The sequence below is a fragment of the Ursus arctos genome, unplaced genomic scaffold, assembly GCF_023065955.2.
Source record: "Ursus arctos isolate Adak ecotype North America unplaced genomic scaffold, UrsArc2.0 scaffold_16, whole genome shotgun sequence".
Classification (NCBI taxonomy): domain Eukaryota; kingdom Metazoa; phylum Chordata; class Mammalia; order Carnivora; family Ursidae; genus Ursus; species Ursus arctos.
Genome location: NW_026622830.1, coordinates 21853796 through 21872871, shown reverse-complemented (window position 1 = coordinate 21872871; position 19076 = coordinate 21853796). Strand labels below are relative to the sequence as shown.

General features: G+C 53.6%; 1 protein-coding gene across 2 annotated transcripts in view; it reads right to left on the bottom strand.

The window, feature by feature from the left end:
* Nucleotides 1-766: 766 nt before the first annotated feature.
* Nucleotides 767-19076, bottom strand: part of SOGA1 (suppressor of glucose, autophagy associated 1) — a 66777-nt gene continuing 48467 nt past the window's right edge. For both annotated transcript variants that reach the window (XM_044385807.3, XM_026503446.4), the window contains 6 exons: nt 18394-18561; nt 16568-16819; nt 15503-15574; nt 14382-14452; nt 11694-13044; nt 767-7746 (listed from right to left, as the gene is read on the bottom strand). In XM_044385807.3, coding sequence (XP_044241742.1) covers nt 7594-7746; nt 11694-13044; nt 14382-14452; nt 15503-15574; nt 16568-16819; nt 18394-18561 — 2067 coding nt within the window. In that variant the 3' untranslated portion in view covers nt 767-7593. The remainder of the gene's footprint in view (nt 7747-11693; nt 13045-14381; nt 14453-15502; nt 15575-16567; nt 16820-18393; nt 18562-19076) is intronic.

The window sequence follows — 19076 nt, the reverse complement described above, 5'->3', positions numbered from 1 at the left end:
AACACTGACTTGCCAAGCATATGAGTGAGCCACCTTGCAAATGGATCTTCTAGCTCGTCAGGACTTCACATGACTGCACCTCTTTGAGACACTGAGTCAGAACTACCTAGCTCGGATTCCTGATTCATAGCACCTGTGATCTAATAAATGTTTTGGGCCAATTAATTATACTGTAATAGATAACTGACCCATGTCTAAAGTGTCCTCTTTTTTTTTCCACGACAAATTTTTATAAGTTTTTTTTTTTTGTAGAGGGGCACCTGGGTGTCTCAGTCGTTGAGCGTCTGCCTTCGGCTCAGGGCATGATCCTGGCATTCTGGGATCGAGCCCCGCATCAGGCTCCTCCACTGAGAGGCTCCTCTCCCACTCCCCCTGCTTGTGTTCCCTCTCTCGCTGCCTGTCTCTCTCTTTCTCTCTCTGTCAAATAAATAAAATCCTTAGGAAAAGTGTTTTTTTTTTTTTTTTGTAGAAAATAACATTTTTGAACACTCTGGTTTCTTAGTGGTCATATCACACTTCATAGGAGACTCTGAGGTGTAAGGAATCAGTATCCAGAACCCCTGGTGGCCCCTCCCAGGTGACCCAAACTAGCCAGCTGACTGTGGCATTCCCAGGACTCCCTCCTTCCCAAGCAACTGGGCTGTGTGTGGTGTGCATATGTGTGTGTGTGTGTGTGGTGGGGGAGGGGTGTAAAATCAGGCTTCAAATCTGATAGGGACCCCACCCACCCTGCAAGAGAAATCAGAGAGGAGGCCAAATCCATGGAAACTGTTCATATGACATACTTTATTTCCAATCTACAACCATTAAAAACCTTTTGTAAGTTTACACTGTACAGTTATTCTCATATCTGAAATAAGACACAGGGGCAGGGAGAGCTGGAGGATTGGGCCAGTTGTCCTAGCACCCAATCCATCTTGGGAAGGAGCCTTTTGAAGACAGAAGTGGGCAAGAGAGAACAGTGGACAGGAGAGGCAGACAGTTTGGCCCAAGGATGCCCTTGGTCCCTTCCCTCCCGAGGGCCTTTCCCTGGGGGTCCCCTAGAGCCCAGGACTGCAGGACCCCTCACCAAGAAACCAGGCTGGGCAGGAAGGGGGCTTCACAGTATTGGCAGAGGTTGGGGAGGGGGGGGCCAAGGTGAGAGGACAGTTTCTGGCTCTCCTCCCCAGCTTCTGGGGGTTGGAGCTGATTTTTGGCACTGCCTACTCGGTCTCCCTGGAGGTGGGAGGAGGAAGAGGAGGAGGAGCTAGGGATTTAGGATTCTTTCCTTGAAGAGTTAGGTTTCTTACTACTTTAAGAGAGGCCATGAGCCTGTGGTGAGGTTTCCAAGGGATACATGCTCAGGGTCTTTGTTTCACGTCCCCCCCCCTCCCCCAACCCGGGACTAACACCTGCTGCCTGGCTAGCACAACCCTACATGGCCTTTTGTGAGCAGAACTGGAACCAAGCTAGACGCAGGGAAAGGAAAAGTGTAGCCTTCTCCCCGCCCTCCAGCTTCCAGGAAGAGGACATAGTTGTTTTGTTTGGCAGGGAGGGGTGGGCAGGGAGAGTTCTCAGTCTCTCAGGCGTCCAGGTGAGGTTGGTATTTTCCACCTGTTCCCGGTCTGGGCCAGCCTCAGTCCCTCACCAGGCCGCACTGATTGCTAGCATAGGTCAGCAGTTGGCCAAGTCCTGTTATACGAGAATCACCTGGAGGGCTTGTTAAACCCCAGCTGTTGGGCCCCACACCAAAATTTCTAATTCTGCAGGTCTTAGGTAGGGCTAGTACTTTGCATTTCTGCAAGTTCCCAGGTGATGACCCAGCTGCTCTGAGCACCTCCAGGCCTCATCCTCAGCAACCTGGTGTCCTGAGGCAGTGACAGGGAGCTGGGCCACAGCTGGCAAGGCCCAACCTTAGAGGCACCAAAATACCCGGGAAGCTGCTGGAGATAGTCTTGTGGTGAGCCCCCTGTGCGGAGAAGTAAACTAAGGCACAGAGATCAGAGGCAGAGTAGAAAGAGGAGCCAGGATACCAGGGTCCAGTGGAGAGAGGATGGTGATGTAGGATCCCAAAACACGAGGGGTGTTCTGGGGCCCTAGGAATAATCCTGGTGCTCATCATAAAATCATAGAATGGGGAGGCTCATAGAACCAGCCAAACGGAGATCTTCCCAGACCGGGGCAGGGTCTCCAGACTCCCGGCTGAGGTTCCTCTGCACAGGAGCAGTTTGAGTGGCATCAGAACAGAGTGTGACAATGCATCCAGGCCCTGACTACCTCGACCCTTCAAGGATGCTTCGAGGAAACCAGAGCTCCTTCCCTTAGGGCCTCAGGTCCCGCGGGCTGGTGAAGGGCAGGAAAGGGAGGGAAACAGGGCTGATGGGATAAACGGGGGTCCAAGGAGGGTGAGGGAAGAGTAGCAGGGAGTGGGGAGGTGCCCTGGGCAGGGGAATGCAGGCCCAGCATCATTCCCCTTTGGTTCTTGGGTCTGTGGACTTTGCAAACTTCAAACACTGTTGGGAGGGGTAAGGGGTAAAGCCAGGACAAGCTATTCTGGAGGCAGTGCGGCCCAGGGGAGAGCAGAGAGGATAGTGGAGTGTCAAATGGACAGACCAATGGATGAATGACCTAGGGAGAGAAGAACACAAGCCAGTCTGCATCTTCTTTACAAACAAGGCTAGGCAGGAGTGGGTAGGGTACAGGAGCCCAGAAGTAGGGATTCAAGCCTCCCCTCCCCCCAACAACAGTTGACAGTGATGGGGTCCTGAAGCTGGGGACAGAGAAGATAATGTGGTTCAACAGTGGACCTAGGGGATGTCCTGCTGGGCAGGGAGGTTGCTGGGGCCACACCCAGCGAGAAGGGCTGGTAAGGCTGATGCTCTCCGGGGTGTTGGAAAGGTGCTTCCTGTAGCATGAGAAAACACGAAAGAAAGAAAACAGAACCCAGGAAACACCACCAGATATGACAGCAAACATTGGAGTCAGGTGACCACAGACGCAGGTACTTCCGGGACAGGACGGGAGTGGGAGTCTGAGGGGGCAGGGAGGGGTTGCTGAGGTACCAGGGAAGTCCACGGCAGGGGAGCAGAGCTGGAGAGGCCGTCCTGGGAGGGCTGAGGGATGGGTGCTAAAGCAAGCTTGGGCCCCAGAAGAGGAAAACCTGGCCACAGGTCAGGGCCACTTGGTTTGTTGGTGGGAACCGGCCAGGAAAAGGAGGCAGGAGGAGGGGAAGCTTTGGAGGAAGATGACGGGTGGGAGGAGGGGAGCGAACAGAAACTGAGCCCAGAGAGAGGAAGGGGCTTGACCGAGAGCACGGAATGGCAGAGTGGGGTCTCATTCACCACTGGGGATGCAGAATCCGCTAAGAGCAGGAAACCAGCGTTCTGGTCCTGACTCTGCCTTTGGTTTGCTGTGTGGTCTTAGGTGAGTCACTCTCTTCTCTGGGCCCAACTTTTCATCTAAAAAGGTGAAGGGGTTTGACACAAAAGGACGGATACTGTGTGATTCCACTTACATGAGCTACCTAGATGAGGCAAATTCATAGAGACAGAAAGTAGAACAGAGTTTACCAGGGACTTGGGGAGAGGGCAATTTATTGTTCAGTGGGTGCAGAGTTTCAGCCTGGGTGATTAAGAAGTTCTAGAAATGGGTAGTGGTGATGGTTGCATGGTTTCGAGTCTGAGTTTGGTAGTGGCATATTCTGGGTGTCCTGTACCCACATAAAAAAGTCCCCAGTGGGGCAGTGGGTTTACACAGCAAGCAGGACAGAGTTGGGCTGGGGGGTCTGACGGCCCCAGGTCCTAGTCTAGGCTCGATGACTTCCCCGTTAGGTGATTCTGGGATGAGCCCTGCACCTCAGCGTCCTGATCGGCACTAACCCCTGTCCTGCCAAGGCTGCCTCCCAGAGCTGTCCCTGAGAGGTCTGAAGCAGATGTGGATAGGGGATAGGGGAGCAATTTCTAGATAGTGGAGTATTCTAGGTGGGGTGTGCAGGGGATGATTAGGAGTATGAGTGAAGAGGTAGTGGGGGCTTGGGGGACTGGTAACAGTTGGAAGGTGGGGGACATTCTGGATGGGAGGGGAGAGGGAGGAAGAGCCCAGAAGCTGCGTGGGCAAGAGGAGAACAGGCTGGGTGACGAAACCGCGAAAGGTGCATAGGGGTGCGTATGATGGAACCACGTGACAATCAGCATGTGAGAGGGTGAAGTCTTTGGGCCCTTGACTTTGTCAGCTGGGAGAGCAGCTGGGAGAGGAGTATCCCTGGGAAGACCAAGAGGTGGGGCCCATTTTGAGTTCAGAGAAAGCAAAACCTCTTAGAGGTATTTTTAAATTGGTCAGCCTTTGGTAAGGAACAACCTGGGAGGGAAAGAGGGAGACAGGAATTGGACACAAGACGTCTTGTGCACACAAGATCTAGGAGCCACTGATGTGCCAAAGTGGTCTGATTTTCATTTCAAATACAGACATCATCGTCCCCAGGAGGGTCTAGTTTGGCTCTGGGAAGAGGTCAGACATAAGAAACATGAGGTCATCTGATTTAGGGCCAACCAGGGCAACTGGCCCCCCACTACCCCCCCACCAACTGGTGCCAACACGAGAGATCCAAGCCCAGTGATCTGTAGGGGGGATTAGGACCCCAGGGTTCCTTGGGACTTTGGTGGGAGAGAGTGGAGAAGGTAGAAAAGGAAGAAGGATAGAGGAGGTCGGGGAGAAGGAAGAGGAGGAAGGTGCTGGGAGCCCAGTGGTGGAGGAGGGGTGGAAGGGGAGAAAGGGAAGAAGGGCAGTGTTCCTTCCTGGGACCCCAGTGCTCCAGGGGAACCCCCACTGTGGGTCAGGCAGTTTTCTGCTTTGGGAATGTTACCAAGACTTAAAAGGCATTTGAAGAAACAAACTTAGAAATTACATTCCAAAAGAGTAGAGAGTTTTTACAAACCAACCCCCCCACCCCCAAAAAGAAAATACAACCAGTTACTAATTAAAATGCTAAAAATCAAACCAAACCAATATTTACACATAACATTTTCAACCCCATCAAGCCCCACGTCCAGAGGCTGCTGCAGGAACAGTGATGAGTGGCCTTGCACAGTGGCGTGCAGAAAGTAGACACTTGGACTTTACTGAAAACCAAGATCTGGAGCCTCTGACACCAGCTGGGGGCCGGGCGGCCAGGCGCTGAGACAAGAAGATTGCAAGGACAGTGCTGGACGAGGATGATGGTAAGGCTGAGTGGTCCGCAGGCCTCGGGGTTTGGGTCTCATGAGGATTTCTCCCAAGGCTGAGAGTGCAGTCTCCCTGGCCCTCCATAGCCTGGGGAGGTGGCAGAAGGCCTCTGGCGGCATGGCCTGGTGTGAGCCCCTCACCTGGAGACAACTGTGGAGGGCCCCCTGACCTTTTGAGTGGGAGCAGCAGCACCCCAGGGGAGACCGGCCCATGGCTCCAGTGGCCTGCCTGCTCTGCCACACAAGTCACTATGGCACGAGGAAGTGCCTGGTCAGACTGACATGACCCTCGCATTCTGCCCGCAGGGAACGGAGATGAAGGACTTTGGGTAACTTGTCCAGGTGACCCCAAAAGGGCAGGACTGGGAACAGGTGGGAGTGCAGAGGTGTCTCCTGAGTCCTGGGGGAAAACTCACAAAGCTGCTGACTTTTGGTCTTCCCGCATTCTGCAGACAAGCTGCTTCATTCTGGTATTTCCACTCTGGGCCCCCGGCCAGCGGCAGGAGGTCCACGCATCTGTGTGTGTGTGTGTGTGTGTGTGTGTGTGTGTGTGTGTGTGTGTGTGTGCGCAACCGATATGGGTTCACTGGCACCAAGGAAGAGGCCAGCTGAGGCCTTTCCCGCCACACTGCAATGAGCCGCACCGCAGTACGTCTGATGGCTCAGGCAGCTCACACAGGTCGTGGGGAAGGGCAGGCAGTGGAGCCGGGGCTGGAAGAGGGGCCAGGAGAGGCCATAAGGCTAAGGAAAGAGGCTGGTGAGAAGGCTGGCAGGTGGTGAGAGCTGAGGCAGGCTGGCAGACACTCACAGGTCCATGTGCAAAGCTGCAATAAACAACATTCTCGAAGTTCAGTCCTGTTTTCCTGTGAGTTCTCACTTGGGGAACTTGGAGAGCTCTCCATGCTCTTGATAGAGCCCTAGTAATCTGTGTTTGACTCATAAAAGAAGGTTTCAGAGGGAGGGAGCAAAATGCGAGGGCAGATGGAGAAATGTTTGGGAAGTGGGGACGTCAGCCCAGCCCCCACCCTGTGAGTGAGGGTTTACAGACTGCTGGGGGCTGGCCAAGTACCAGGCAGTGAGTGAAAAGCAGTGCTCTGAGGCCAGATGGTCAGCAGTATTGCAGTACTGGGGAGCAAGCTGCAGGGCTCCAGATCTACTGGGGGGCCCTCTAAACTTGACCAGGAGACCCGAGCTCAGCAGCCGAGCTGCCTCGTCTGCATGGGGGACCCCACGCCTGCCCATTGTGTTAGAAGCCTCACTTTGTCCGAGTGGCAAGAATACATGTCTCGACCTCCAATAAATTACCTTAGGGACTTTGGGGTAAATTAAATTATTAAAATAAAGTAAAACCACCTTAAATATTTATAGTAAGAAAAATTCAAATAAACAACCGAGGCAAGAAATGTGTTTCCAGGCCCCCGTCCACTGCTGTGTCCTGGGGGCACCGGCCTCTGGGAGCGCTCCTTGGCCTGGCATGGCCAACTGGGAGTCTCTCACTGGGAATAGCTTTGCCCTCCACCAGCCACAGGATGTAAACACAGTGGAGATGCGGCGGCCCTCCAGGCGATCAAGGCAGCGGGCATTTAGGCATGTATCTGTGCACCACGCCTTGAAACTGACTCTACCTATTTCTGTTCTGGGAAGGCCGGTGCCCGCCCCCGCAAGTCACATTGCCGAGGGAGGCAGTTCCAGTGGCCACCCAACCCAGAGCCCCACACATTTCCACCTCATCTTCCAGTCCTTGCTGCATCCAGACTATGGACAGGGAGATCCAGGGCCCCAGGATTCCAGGCCGATACCTGGCCCTGGCTACTGCCCTCTCATACCCCCTAGAACCAGAGCAATCTAGAGCAGCGGGGCTGGGAGGAGGAAGCAGTGGAGGGAAGGAAGGGATGGGGGTGATGCTCAGCTCAGCTCCACCAGGAACCCCACGTCGAGTCCTACGGCAAAGCCCGTTCTTGTCATCAGTGTTTCCTCCCCACGAAGGAGGACATGGTTGGCAGGGAACATCTCTGTGAGCCCTTTTCCCTGAGGAGCACGGCCAGAACTGCATCCTTTCCTTGGCTCTTCTGAGAAGTGGGTGTGGGCAGAACCAGGCGAGGCTCTCCCAACAGACTGGCTCCCAGGGATCTCTCTGGAGCCACCTCTGAAGCCTAGCTGTGGTGTTTCTCCCACTCACGGCCTTCCCCTGGGAAGTCAGAGATCCACCCAGCAGTCAGCAGGAGACCCCGCTTTACCTGGATGGGAAAGCTGTTCTCTGGCAGTGGTGTAGCTGCTGTCCCTCCAGGGTGAGACGAAGCCAAGGGAGTGGGCCCCTCGCCTCGTCCCCTCTCTGCTGGTTCCCTTCAGCGATCCAGGGACTGGGCTGGTTGAGGTGGGGAGCCCGGCTGCTCTGTCACTCGCTGGGGGGAGCTGCCCTCTCCTCCCCACCCCAGCCAGACTCTGAAGGGTGCAGCCGGCATTTGGAAGGAGAGTGGCGGAGGGCAGAGCGGGACGGCCGGGCGAAGCAGGAGGTGAGAGACTGGGTGCTACAGTCACAAACAGCATCCTAGGAGAAGGGAGGAAGAAGTCAGGAGGAGCCAAGAGGCACTGACCACCCAGAGGCTGCATGGTCGGCCGGGTAAGGAACTTGGACTCAGCCGTGCCTGGGGACCAATTCCCAGGGGCTATGGCCCCTCTCTGGACCAATTTTTTAAAATTGTTTTTCTCCCATTAGAACAATAATATATATTCATAAATAACATTCCAGAATGTAATGAATTCTGGAATACACAGAGAAGAAAGTGGACGCTGTCCATCAAAGATAAATTCTCAACATCACACAAGCATACATTTATCAAAATGACATCATCTCCTACTGCCTATTTCGTAACTGCAAAACATTTAACACTTTCTGTCATTATGTAAACCTAGATTTCCTTAATTCATTTATCCAATTCATGTTTTATGTGCATTTTAGGTAGTTTCTCATTTTTTACTATTATCAACACAACAGCAATAATGGTTAAAGGTGCTGGTATAGAAATAGATTGCTTGGTTCAAATCCCAGCCCTGCCACTTACCAGCTGTGTGACCTTAGGTAAGTTACGTAAGCTCTCTGAACCTTGATTTCCTTCTAAGATGAAGGACATGATACCTTCCTCAAAATTGTTGTGAGGGTCAAATCAAATATGATATGCAAAGGATTTGGCATAGTGCCTATTAAGTATTCAATAAATGTTAGCAATTTTTATTAATAATGCCATACATTTATTTATACAAGTATGTTCTCCCACCCCTGTGAATGTTTCCATAGGCTACATTTCTAGAAGAACTACTGGGTCAATGGGTAACATGCACATTTTACACACTGAAAAATATTTGGATTGGGGCGCCTGGGTGGCGCAGTCGTTAAGCATCTGCCTTCAGCTCAGGGCGTGATCCCGGCGTTGTGGGATCGAGCCCCACATCAGACTCCTCTGCTATGAGCCTACTTCTTCCTCTCCCACTCCCCCTGCTTGTGTTCCCTCTCTCGCTGGCTGTCTCTCTCTCTCTCTGTCAAATAAATAAATAAAACCTTAAAAAAAAAAAAAGAAAGAAAAATATTTGGATCAACTTTAAAATCAACTTTCAAAATACAGCCAGCTTGTACCTTTGTCTCTTGATGTACATATATGGTTCTATGGGTGTGATCGTTAATTTTATGTGTCAACTTGACCACAGAGTGACCAGGTATCTGGTCACACATTATCCTGAGAGCTTCTGTGAGGTTGGTTTTGGATAAGATTAACATTTAAATCAGTAAAGCAGACTGCCCTCTCTAATGTGGGTGGGCCTCATCTAATCAGTTGAAGGCATAACAGAACAAAAGGGCTGACTCTCCCTGAATAAGAAAGAATTCTTCCTGTCTGTTGGTCTTAGCACTGGAACTACATTAGCTACATGTGCTTTATTGGAATGACATCACTGGCTCTTCTGGTTTTCAGGTTTCTGAGTTCAGACTGGAATAAACCATCAGCTCTCCTGGGTCTCCAGCTTGCTACCTTACCCTGTAGATCTTAGACATGTCAGCCTCCATAACTATGGGAGCTAACTCCTTATTATAAATCTGTCTCTCTGTATAAAAACACATGTATACAGACACATAGACACAGATAAACACACTCATACATACATATAGCTGATTGGTTTAAAAAAAATTTTTTTAGGGGCGCCTGGGTGGCACAGGCATTAAGTGTCTGCCTTCGGCTCAGGGCGTGATCCTGGCGTTATGGGATCAAGCCCTACATCAGGCTCCTCCGCTATGAGCCTGCTTCTTCCTCTCCCACTCCCCCTGCTTGTGTTCCCTCTCTCGCTGGCTGTCTATCTCTGTCAAATAAATAAATAAATAAATAAATCTTTAAAAAAAAAATTTTTTTTTTAAGTATAGCCACAGGGCTCGAACTCACAACCCTGAGATCAAGAGTCCCATGCTCCACTGACTGAGCCAGCCAGGTGCCCCACCAAACTGTCTTTCAAAAGAGTACACCCAATTTCTACAGCCTCTAGTAGTACGTGGTTAGTGTTTGTTTGTTAATTTGAGAGAGAGAGAAACAGTGCAAATGAGACAGCACAAGCAGGGGGGGAGGGCAGAGGGAGAGGGCAGAGCAGGCTCCCCGCTTATTGGGGTGTCCGACATGGGGCTCGATCCCAGGACCCCAGGATCACAACCTGAACTGAAGGCAGATGCGTAACTGACTAAGCCAACCAGCCACCCCTGTGGTTAATGTTTTATTTCTCTATACTCTCAACCAGCTGTCTACACTTAAGAAAAAATTTTCAGTTTAATGTACATACTGAACATATTATAAAAATATGCCTTACTGAATTCTCCTAGACTAAATACACCCACTGTATTAGGGTTCTCCAGAGAAACAGAACCAACAGGCTGTGTGTGTGTGTCTGTGTCCATATGTGTGTATAGATGAAAACTGAGAGGGAGGCAAACCATAAGGGACGCTGAACTCTAGGAAACAAACTGGTTTGCTGGAGGGGAGGTGGGCGGGGGATGGGCGAACTGGGTGATGGACATGAAGGAGGGCACTTGATGTAATGAGCACTGGGTGTTGTATACAACTGATGAATCACTAAATTCTACCTCTGAAGCTAATAAAAAAATCGTTTTTAATCTTTAAAAAAAGACAATTTGGCAATATTAATCAAATGCCTTTAAAATTTTTATATTCTTTTATCCTATAATCCCATTTCTGCAACTTAAACCTAAGGAAATAATCCAAAACGTGGACAAATGTTTTTGCACCAAGATATCCACCACAGCCTTATGTATGATAGAGAAAAATTAGAATCACCTAAACATACAATACATACAAATGGGTCAATCCTAGCCCATGCCACCTCTCTGCACCCTGACCTACGACCTTTACTGAGTGCACTGCAGGCCACACGATACCACCCCTGACCCCAGCTGATTAGACCACAGGGGTACACTGGACTCAAGTTAGACCAATCACAGTTCCTTCTATCTTCTAGGATTGTGGAATTGGGACAGAGGGATCTGAGTCAGTGTCTTAGGTGCCTGAACTAGAAGATGTTATAAAAGCAGAGCTGGGGCCATACATGCAAATGCACCAGAGAGAGACAGAGGAAGAAAGCGGACATCAGAGAAAACAAAGCTCAAGGGAGAGGAGAGGGAGACAGACAAGGTGCTGAGGCCTTTGGGTCCCTGTGCTTGCGATGCATAAGATACTCCACCATTTGCCTTTCTGGAAAACTAACTTACATGCATTTTTTACTAACATGCAAATAATCCCAAATCTGAAATTGGTATCAGGAGTGGGGTGTGCAGCAGAAGATTCTCAAAGAAAATGGAAGCACTTAGGCATAGAGTCTTAGGGGGCTGGGCAGGGGTATGCCGGAAAACGTTTAATAACTAGTCTTCCAGGAGTGAGGGGAGAAGCCCTGATGTGGAGCATTTGTCAGTTTGCATGGTGTAAACCCTCCCACTGCAGCCGGTCTCAAGGTGCCCAGTGTTTTACTGAACACAGATACACACGATTAGCTCACATCGACCAAACAGGCTGCTCCAGCACACCAGTGCAGGGGAGCAGTGAGTACGCCTCTTCCCTGGAGGGGATGCTAGCCATCGCCGGTGTGCAGTGGCAAAGCAGCTAGTTAAGCCTTGCTCGCTCGCCTCTCGGTGTCCAGACCACATGCCCATCAGGTCTGTTGTTCCGGGTCTGGGCCTTCTAACCCCCATCCATCCATCCATCCATCCACTTATTGATTAGTAAGTGGGCTCTACGCCCAACATGGGGCTTGGACTCACGCCCGCAAGACCAAGAGTCACACGCTCTACCGACTGAGCCTGTCAGTCACCCGCCCTCAACCCCCATTCCAGACCAGCAAAAGGCCTTTTTGAAACACACAACCATATTCCCAAGTTTGAAAACCAAGAGAGTTTGGGCCTTATAAGTCAACCCTCCCTCCCAAGAAAAAGAGTAGACCCCACACACCCACCTCATTGGGAGGAGCTGTGGCTCCATCTCCGTCCCGGGGGACACCATCCTTCCCCACCTGGGGGAGCACCGAGAGTCTGGCCTCCTCGCTGCCACCGGACTTGGCTGCCTTCTTGTTCAGGATTCTGGCCATGCCCTCTGGCTGATGGTAGCTGGCGGGGGAGAGGGGCTCAGGCTTCTTGGTGCTGTCCTCCCCTGCCGCTGAGGTGGGGCTTGGTGCCCGGCCACACACATTGCGGAAGAACTCCTGCACGATGCCGTACTTCGGAGGCTCGGGCTTGGCCCGGGCCTCGGACATGCCCAGTTTCCAGACAGACTCTGTGCTCCCCGAGTGCTCCACCACACTGAAGAGGCTGGACAGCCCATCATTGATGTTCCGCAACACGGGGCTATCCCGCGTGGTGGTGGAGCGGGCCCAGGCCGAGCCATTCTGCTTGCCCTGGTGCAGGTTCCAGAGGCTGCGGTCCTTGGCGCTGTCCAGCTTGGACACAGACCGCCTCTGGAGCTTTGGCGAGCCGTACTTGGGGGAGCAGCACGGCCGCTCGATGCGCGAGTGCACCTTGTCCAGGGAGGAGGAGATCTGCTTGCTGCGCACAGACACAAGCGAGGAGCTGCGAGGTGACCAGCTCTTGCCGTGGAGACTGCTGCGGGGGGGGTCGGTCTGCAGGCCCACGCTGACTGTGCGGATGGTCTGCGTGCCCACGCTGGCCAGGCCCACCGTCTGGCTGGACGTGCTCTTCACTTTCCTCTCCAGGGAGCCCGAGCGCATGGCCTGGCGCACGCAGTTGGTGATCTCCTTCATGTCGTCGCTCATGTTGCCAGACATCTCAAAGTCGTGCAGGGCCGCTGGGAAGCCGGGCCCGGCCGCCGAGGGGCTGCCCCCCGAGCCTGCGTCCAAGCGCTGCCGTGAGAAGTTGCACAGCCACCGGCTGTAGGAGCTCTCGGCCAGCCCGTCGGCCTCGGCCGACTCTTTGGGCTTGGCCGTGGTGAAGAGGAAGCCGGGCTCGATGATGATCTTGCCCTCCCTGTCGTGGACCACGGGGACGCCCAGGCGCCGGGCCACCGGGGGGCTGTAGTACACGCGGATGCCCGTCTTGTCGGGGGCCGTGTAGCTGCGCTGCATCTGCCGCCCGGCCGGCTCCTGGCAGCCCAGGGGGCCCAGGCGGCTGCAGTCCCGCGGCGAGAGCCCGGGCTGCTCCTGGGCCTCCTTCTCCGCGTCCACCGGCTGGGTGCCCACAAAGGCAAAGGCAGGGTTGTTGGGCAGCTTCTTACCCCGGGTAGCATCACCGGCAAGGTAGGGGGAACAGTCAAGCAAACTTTCAAACTCAGACATGGAGGAAACAGATTTGGTCCTGGGAGGAGCGGAGGAGGAAAGAGCCGTGTTAGTGGGAGAAAAGAGAGAGGGAGCAGGCACTCTGGTCTTCCTCCCTGGTCCACGCACTGCAGCGAGGGCCGGGACCACGACCGTCCTGCTCACCTCTTACGGAAGACACCACTGAGCCCTGCGCCACGCCACCTTGGCACCCGCGCCTACACACCCAACCCAGCGCACGCCGGGCACCTGCCGTTCTCTGCCTAAGGGCTTTTTGTGACTGCAACAGCACACTCGGCCTCCATGGGAGCTACAAACATCACAGAGTTTGGCCCCCAGACACAGTCCTCAACAAACAATGGGCGGATATGGTGGCTCAGCACCCAGCCTCCTTGTTCCTTGGGTGGGAGAACTCCACGTTGCATGCTCCGCTCTGGCTCCCAGAGCTTCTCAGCAAAACTGAGCCACAGTTGTCCACAGAATGACAACATCCCCCTTTACTGGCTGCCTTCCCTTCCTTGTGTCACTTCCAGTGTTTCCCAAATCCCTTCCCAAATAAACCATTTGCACTCAGATCCTTGTCTCAGGATCTTTGAGACAAGTTCTCGAATCTTCTGTTGGCTTTTGGGGGAGTGGGGAACTCAAATAAGAGGTCACTAAATCTCTGGCAAAGACCTGGCACCTGTTGCCTGATGACCAAAAGTGCCAGGCAGATGTTAAGTGCATCTCAGAGGCCAGATGACTTGGCCCTCTAGTAACTCTAGCAGACAGCTCCTATTATTCCCACGAGAGAGATGGCAAGTATCAGCCAAGGTCACACTCCTGGAAACGGCAGAGAGGGAGTTCAAACCCCGCCCTCTGACTCCACAGCCTCCTACCCCAGCCCCCCTGGCATGAGGTTGCTCTCACGCTCTGATGAGGTTCTGTCGCCCTCATTCTATTCATGGGTTTCCTAACAGTGGAGACATGGCCCTGACAGGCCCGTGGTCTCCCTGGCCACAGCGCAGGGCTGGGCCTAGAGGGAGCTGCTCAGTAATCCCAGCAACGGAAGCCCAGCCTGATTCCCGAACTCCAGATGCAGGGAGAAGGAACCCCAAGAGGAGCTGAATAGTTTCTTTCAAAGCTAGAATATATGGGGACAGGTTTTCAGGCATGTCCACAAACAAACAAGAAAAATCGTGGGCTGGAATTCTCAGTGTTCCAAGCTTCCCAGCTCCTGAGTGGCTTTGGTGCCATAGAAACCATATCCCAGGGTTCTCCCAGCTCCACTGAGGTGCCATGGTGGGTGCATGGGGCGAGGAAAAGAAGGCAGGCAAAGGGGTAGGGCAGGGGAGGGGTGCCAGGGCAGGGCAGGGCAGGGAGAGGGGATGCCAGCACCTTTTTAAGGCAGTGCCCCCAAGGTCAGCTTCAGAAACCGCCTCCTTGTCGAGAATCTTCTCGCTCCGTGTCTGTCAAGGAAGAGAGGCAGGAAGGGTGAGTTCTGGCCACCAGGGCACCGAGGGAAGGGGACAGGGGGTCAGTGCAAGAGCTGACCAGGGATCCCACGCCTGAGTCTCCTCTTGTAGAGCAGAAGTGATGTCAGCACTGATCTGGAATGCCTGTTGGTTAGTTTCTGACTATAGTGGGTCTAACACTCCCTTCATAGGTACGTGATCCAGGCTTGGCCAATCAGAGCTCCAAGAGAGAACCCCAAGGAGAGAGTCCTTTTGGAAGTTATTCTGAATGTGGTGCGCCAACAAAGCAGCCAGGGACCACAGCTCAGCTGGTGGTGACAGCAGTGACCTCACGGTTCCTGCTCAGGGCTTGTCTTTCCCCCAGTTCCAGAGCAGGCCCCCTGGGACTTACATCCATTTTTCTGAAGCTGCATCACCAGCCCTCTTGAGCCCCAGTTAAATCATCTCCTGCCTCAGTTCCCCACAATTAGTGTTTGTGGCTTGCAACCAAATCTCCTGGCACACCACTTCCTTGGGCTGTCCTGAGCAAAGAGCTGGTAGGGTCACTGTTTGGTCACTGAGAATGTTGCTATGTGGACAAGGCACCCGAGGCTTAGGAGCAAATTTCACCGAAGTGACCTAACTGGTCCCCACAGAGAGGGTGGGCTAAAGCAGAGAATGTGATTCTCATTTTACCAGGGAGGCCACTGGGGCCCAGAAAGGGAGAGAGTGACTCGCTCAAGACCACAACGCTATTCAGAGGCCTGGCTTTTCAGAAAGGCACAGCTGAAACCAAGAGAGAACAAGCATCTGGCCAAGAACACAGAGACACCCAGGCTCTCTCCCCGGCATGGGAGGATGGAACCGACAGAGGGCTCCGCACAAGTCCCCAACCATCGGCAGAAACGATGGGGTAGAGATCCCAGGACTGAGGAGCCCAGAATGCAAGGGGGTGACCTGTGGGACAGAGTTAGCCTCCTCCCTGTCACACCTCCCCCCTAAGTGAGGGACTTAGCAGTGCAGCCAGGAGCCAAGAGAACACGGATGGCCTGCTACCCCACTCACCTCTTTCCAGCTGTTGTCCTGCTTCTCCAGGTCTGAGTGCTTCAGGATCCAGGGTTCAGCGGCCTTCTGCAGCTGGGCAAGGGTAAAGAGGATGGTCAGTGGCAGGTGAGGCTGGACAGTGGAGCCTCGCTCTGTGCAGGGCCAATCCCCAGGCTCTGCTCATAGCCCGGATGACCCAGTCATGGATGAGGAACCATCTTCCCAGTGGGCAGCAGCTCCGAGCCACCAAAAGATGGATTTGGAAAACGACCATGAAAGCAACCACTTACAGGCGCCCTCATAGATGCCCTACTATCTGCTCACTGTGCGTCTTCATGCTGCAGTTCCTGGACCGGCTAGGTCAGCTAAGCAGCATCCCTAGTGTGGGGGCTCCACATTAGCAATGAGGCCGGCCCCTACACTCTGTCCTGAACAGCTCTCTATGAAAGAGGCAAGTAAACAATATGCAGCTTATGATTACATGATTGATTTAAAAAAAAACACAAAAAACCAACCATCTCTGTGAATATAAATTTAAGTAGCAGAAAAGGGAAGGAATGGGTTGGAGTATGCTTTTGCAATATTTGGGTCTTATATAGAGATGAAGTCCTGATTTATGTAATTAAGAGAAAAAGTAAAACAAAGGAAAAGAGTCAAAATAAAGAGTGGCACATAGCAGCTTGGTGAGTGGCAGCGGGGTACACGACGTGAACTGCAGTAGGGTGTAATGGTCAATGACGGTTTTTCCCAACCCCCCTCTTTTGGTCAGAGGACTCTAATCTTCCCAGATTTTCAGGGTCCGGTAGGCTCTAAGGGTAGGCACATGCCTTCCAGCTGGCCAGTCAGCCTTGAGGAAAAGGAAAACTCTCTTTCTATTGCCTTTGGAAGGCGGGAAGATATGAGCACGAAACTAACAGTAACCGTATCTGAGGACAGCTGGCTTATGAATAAAGCACAGAGGAAAGCAAGCCTGAGAGACTGGCCTGTCAGGTTCTCCGAGCACCTGGATCCAGCTATAACTGAAGGAGATCCCAGCCCCGGCCGTCTCCCACAGTGAATCCCCGCTGTGGCTGCAGCAGGCCTCACCTGGCTCAGGCGGTTCTGCAGCTCCTTCACCTGCTGCTCCACCTGCTGCTTCTCACCCTGAAGCCGCTCCACCAGCTGCAGCTTCTCCTGGCTCCAGTTGCGCTCGCTGATCTGCAGCTGCCGCGTCAGCTCCATGACGGCGCTGTAGGACTCGGCCAGCAGGTGCTGCTGCTCCTCACGCTCCCTCTGGAGGGCGGCCTTCCAGTCGGGCCCTGCCCGCTCCCCAGCCCCCTTGCCAGCCTTCAGCTCCATCTGCAGCGGAAGCAAGAGCAAAGTGGGTGGCTGGTCCCAGAAGACCCTTCCTCTGGCCCCGGGGCCACCCTCCTTCCCTCTCAGGCACCAGCAGGGGGCGGCAGGGGGAGAGCTCCGCTCTGAAGACCCCTCGCCTGCTGACTGCCCCACGCAGAACTCAGCCCTCCTCACCATCAGGGCTTGCATGGAGCTCTCTCCACACACTAAGGGCTTTTCAAGCATTATCTCAGCATCTTCGTGAAATCTCAGCAAGACAACTATCGCTTAGGAGATTTTACAGAGGAGAAAGAGGTTTGAAGAGGTGAGGTTATTTGCCCCAGGTCACATAGCTACAAAATGGCAGAGTTTCCTAGTTATTGCTTCTCAGATTTTATCAACTCTCACAAGTGGTCTGGGTTTATGGCTGGGGGGCCATGCACCCACAGGCACCCAATGAAAGCGTGCAGGAATCAGTCCAGCGTGATGGCCTTCGCGGCACCGAGGCTCGGGGCGGCCAGAGGTGAATATGTAGCCTCAAGCATCAGTGGACCCCAGATTCCCCAGGCTGTGGTCTGGTCTGTTAACCCCCATAAGGGCCAGTCAGCTTCCCAGTGGGTAGGGGCACCTGGAATGGCTGGGTCTGGGGGGCAGCAGGAACAGTCCGAGGAAAAGAGGGTGATATGGGGAAGTGAGAAGTCTGTGAGCACTGGGAAGAAGGTTGGGATCATAGTAATGAGAAGCCAGGAGGGGCAGAGGTTGGGGAGCAAAAGTCAGGTCTGCTACTTACTAGCTGGGTGACCTTGGGAAAGAAACTTAACCCTTCTGTGCTGGTTTTGTTACCTGTCCAGCAGTGATCATCAGTGCATACCCCGCCCCCCCCACCCCCAACAGGGCCCATGATGCCCAGGAAGGCAGCTTGCAGCAAGGGCAGACTTGGAGGAAGCTGGGACCTGAAGAGTCGTGGCAGGTGGGGGTGGTGGTGATGGTCAGGGCATTCTCTCTGAGTGAGAGGAAACCCACCCTCTCACTTTTCAGACCAGAAGAGGGCAGCAACTTGCCTCCGGGCACACAGCAGAGACCACACCTCTAGGGCTCCTGGTTAAGGCTCCTGTGGTCACACTGGGTTGTGGGGAGGAGAGTCCCTTGGTTTGTGTGGAAGGAGTAAAACAAAGCCAGGTAGCAAGGGACGAAGGGAATCTTTATGAGGAGAGGGGGCAGCAAATGAGGACAGCAGGCAGCAGAAGTGTGGCCATGTGTGTGAAGGATGTCACCAGGTGCAGACAGGCAATTAAGCATCTGGCCTCACCTGTGAACCCATGGTGCAGCAGACGTGCCGATGATGTCCCATGCCCATTTGTCAATCCTTCACTTTCCTTCCTTGGCTCAGTGACTCCCAGTCCCCAGTGTGTCTGGCACCCTTGCTGTGTGCCTCAAGGTAAATCTCTTGCCCTCTCTGGGTCACAAGAGGAGGTGAAGGGGTTCCTATGCTTCTTAGGAGCATGGCTTGGGCACCATGCTCCCAGATCGGACAGCTGTGAGGGCTTAGATGAGGGAAGAACAAAGGGGGAAATGTCTCTGGCAGGTAGGGGACTCACCTGGGCAGTATGGCTCTTCAGCTCTGCCCGCTCTGTCTCCCAGGTGGCCTTGGCCTTGGCAAACTGCTGCTGGAGCTCAGTCAGGCCGCGGCGTTCATCCCGAAGCAGCCAGCACAGCTCCTTCAGCGTCACCTTCATGTCGGCCAGCGTCTTGATATATTCATTGGGCTGCAGATGGGGGCAAGGCCTGGGTCAGGAGCTTCGGAGGGGCGGGAAGGGGAGCCTGGCTTGGGAACACTCACCCAGAGTCCAGCCGAGGACTCTACCCGGTCTCAAGCAAACCCCATGACCTCCCCAGGTCATCTCACCCGGCCAAGCCCAGGCCTGGCCACTTCCTAGGCTGACATGTGCCCCAGCCTCACATGAACAAAAAAACCCAAGGTTACAGCAATTATTATTCAGCCTAAATGTGAGATGGGCCCTGGCTTCTTCGAGCTTCTGCAGAGGCTAGGCCCTGGGTCTTTATCCTTGCCCAAGATGTGCCTCTCTGACCCACCGTGGGCCCCACGGGGAATCCGAACTATGTAGCCTCCCTGACGGTCTGACTCAGTCCCCATCTTCTCTCCTTGGCCCATGACCTGTTTCCCATCTACCCAAGCTTGCTGTGTATGACCCTGGGAGCCTGACTCCATCGCTCTCTCTGCCCCATGGCTTAATTTGAGGGTTCCTGACTCCAGGCCACA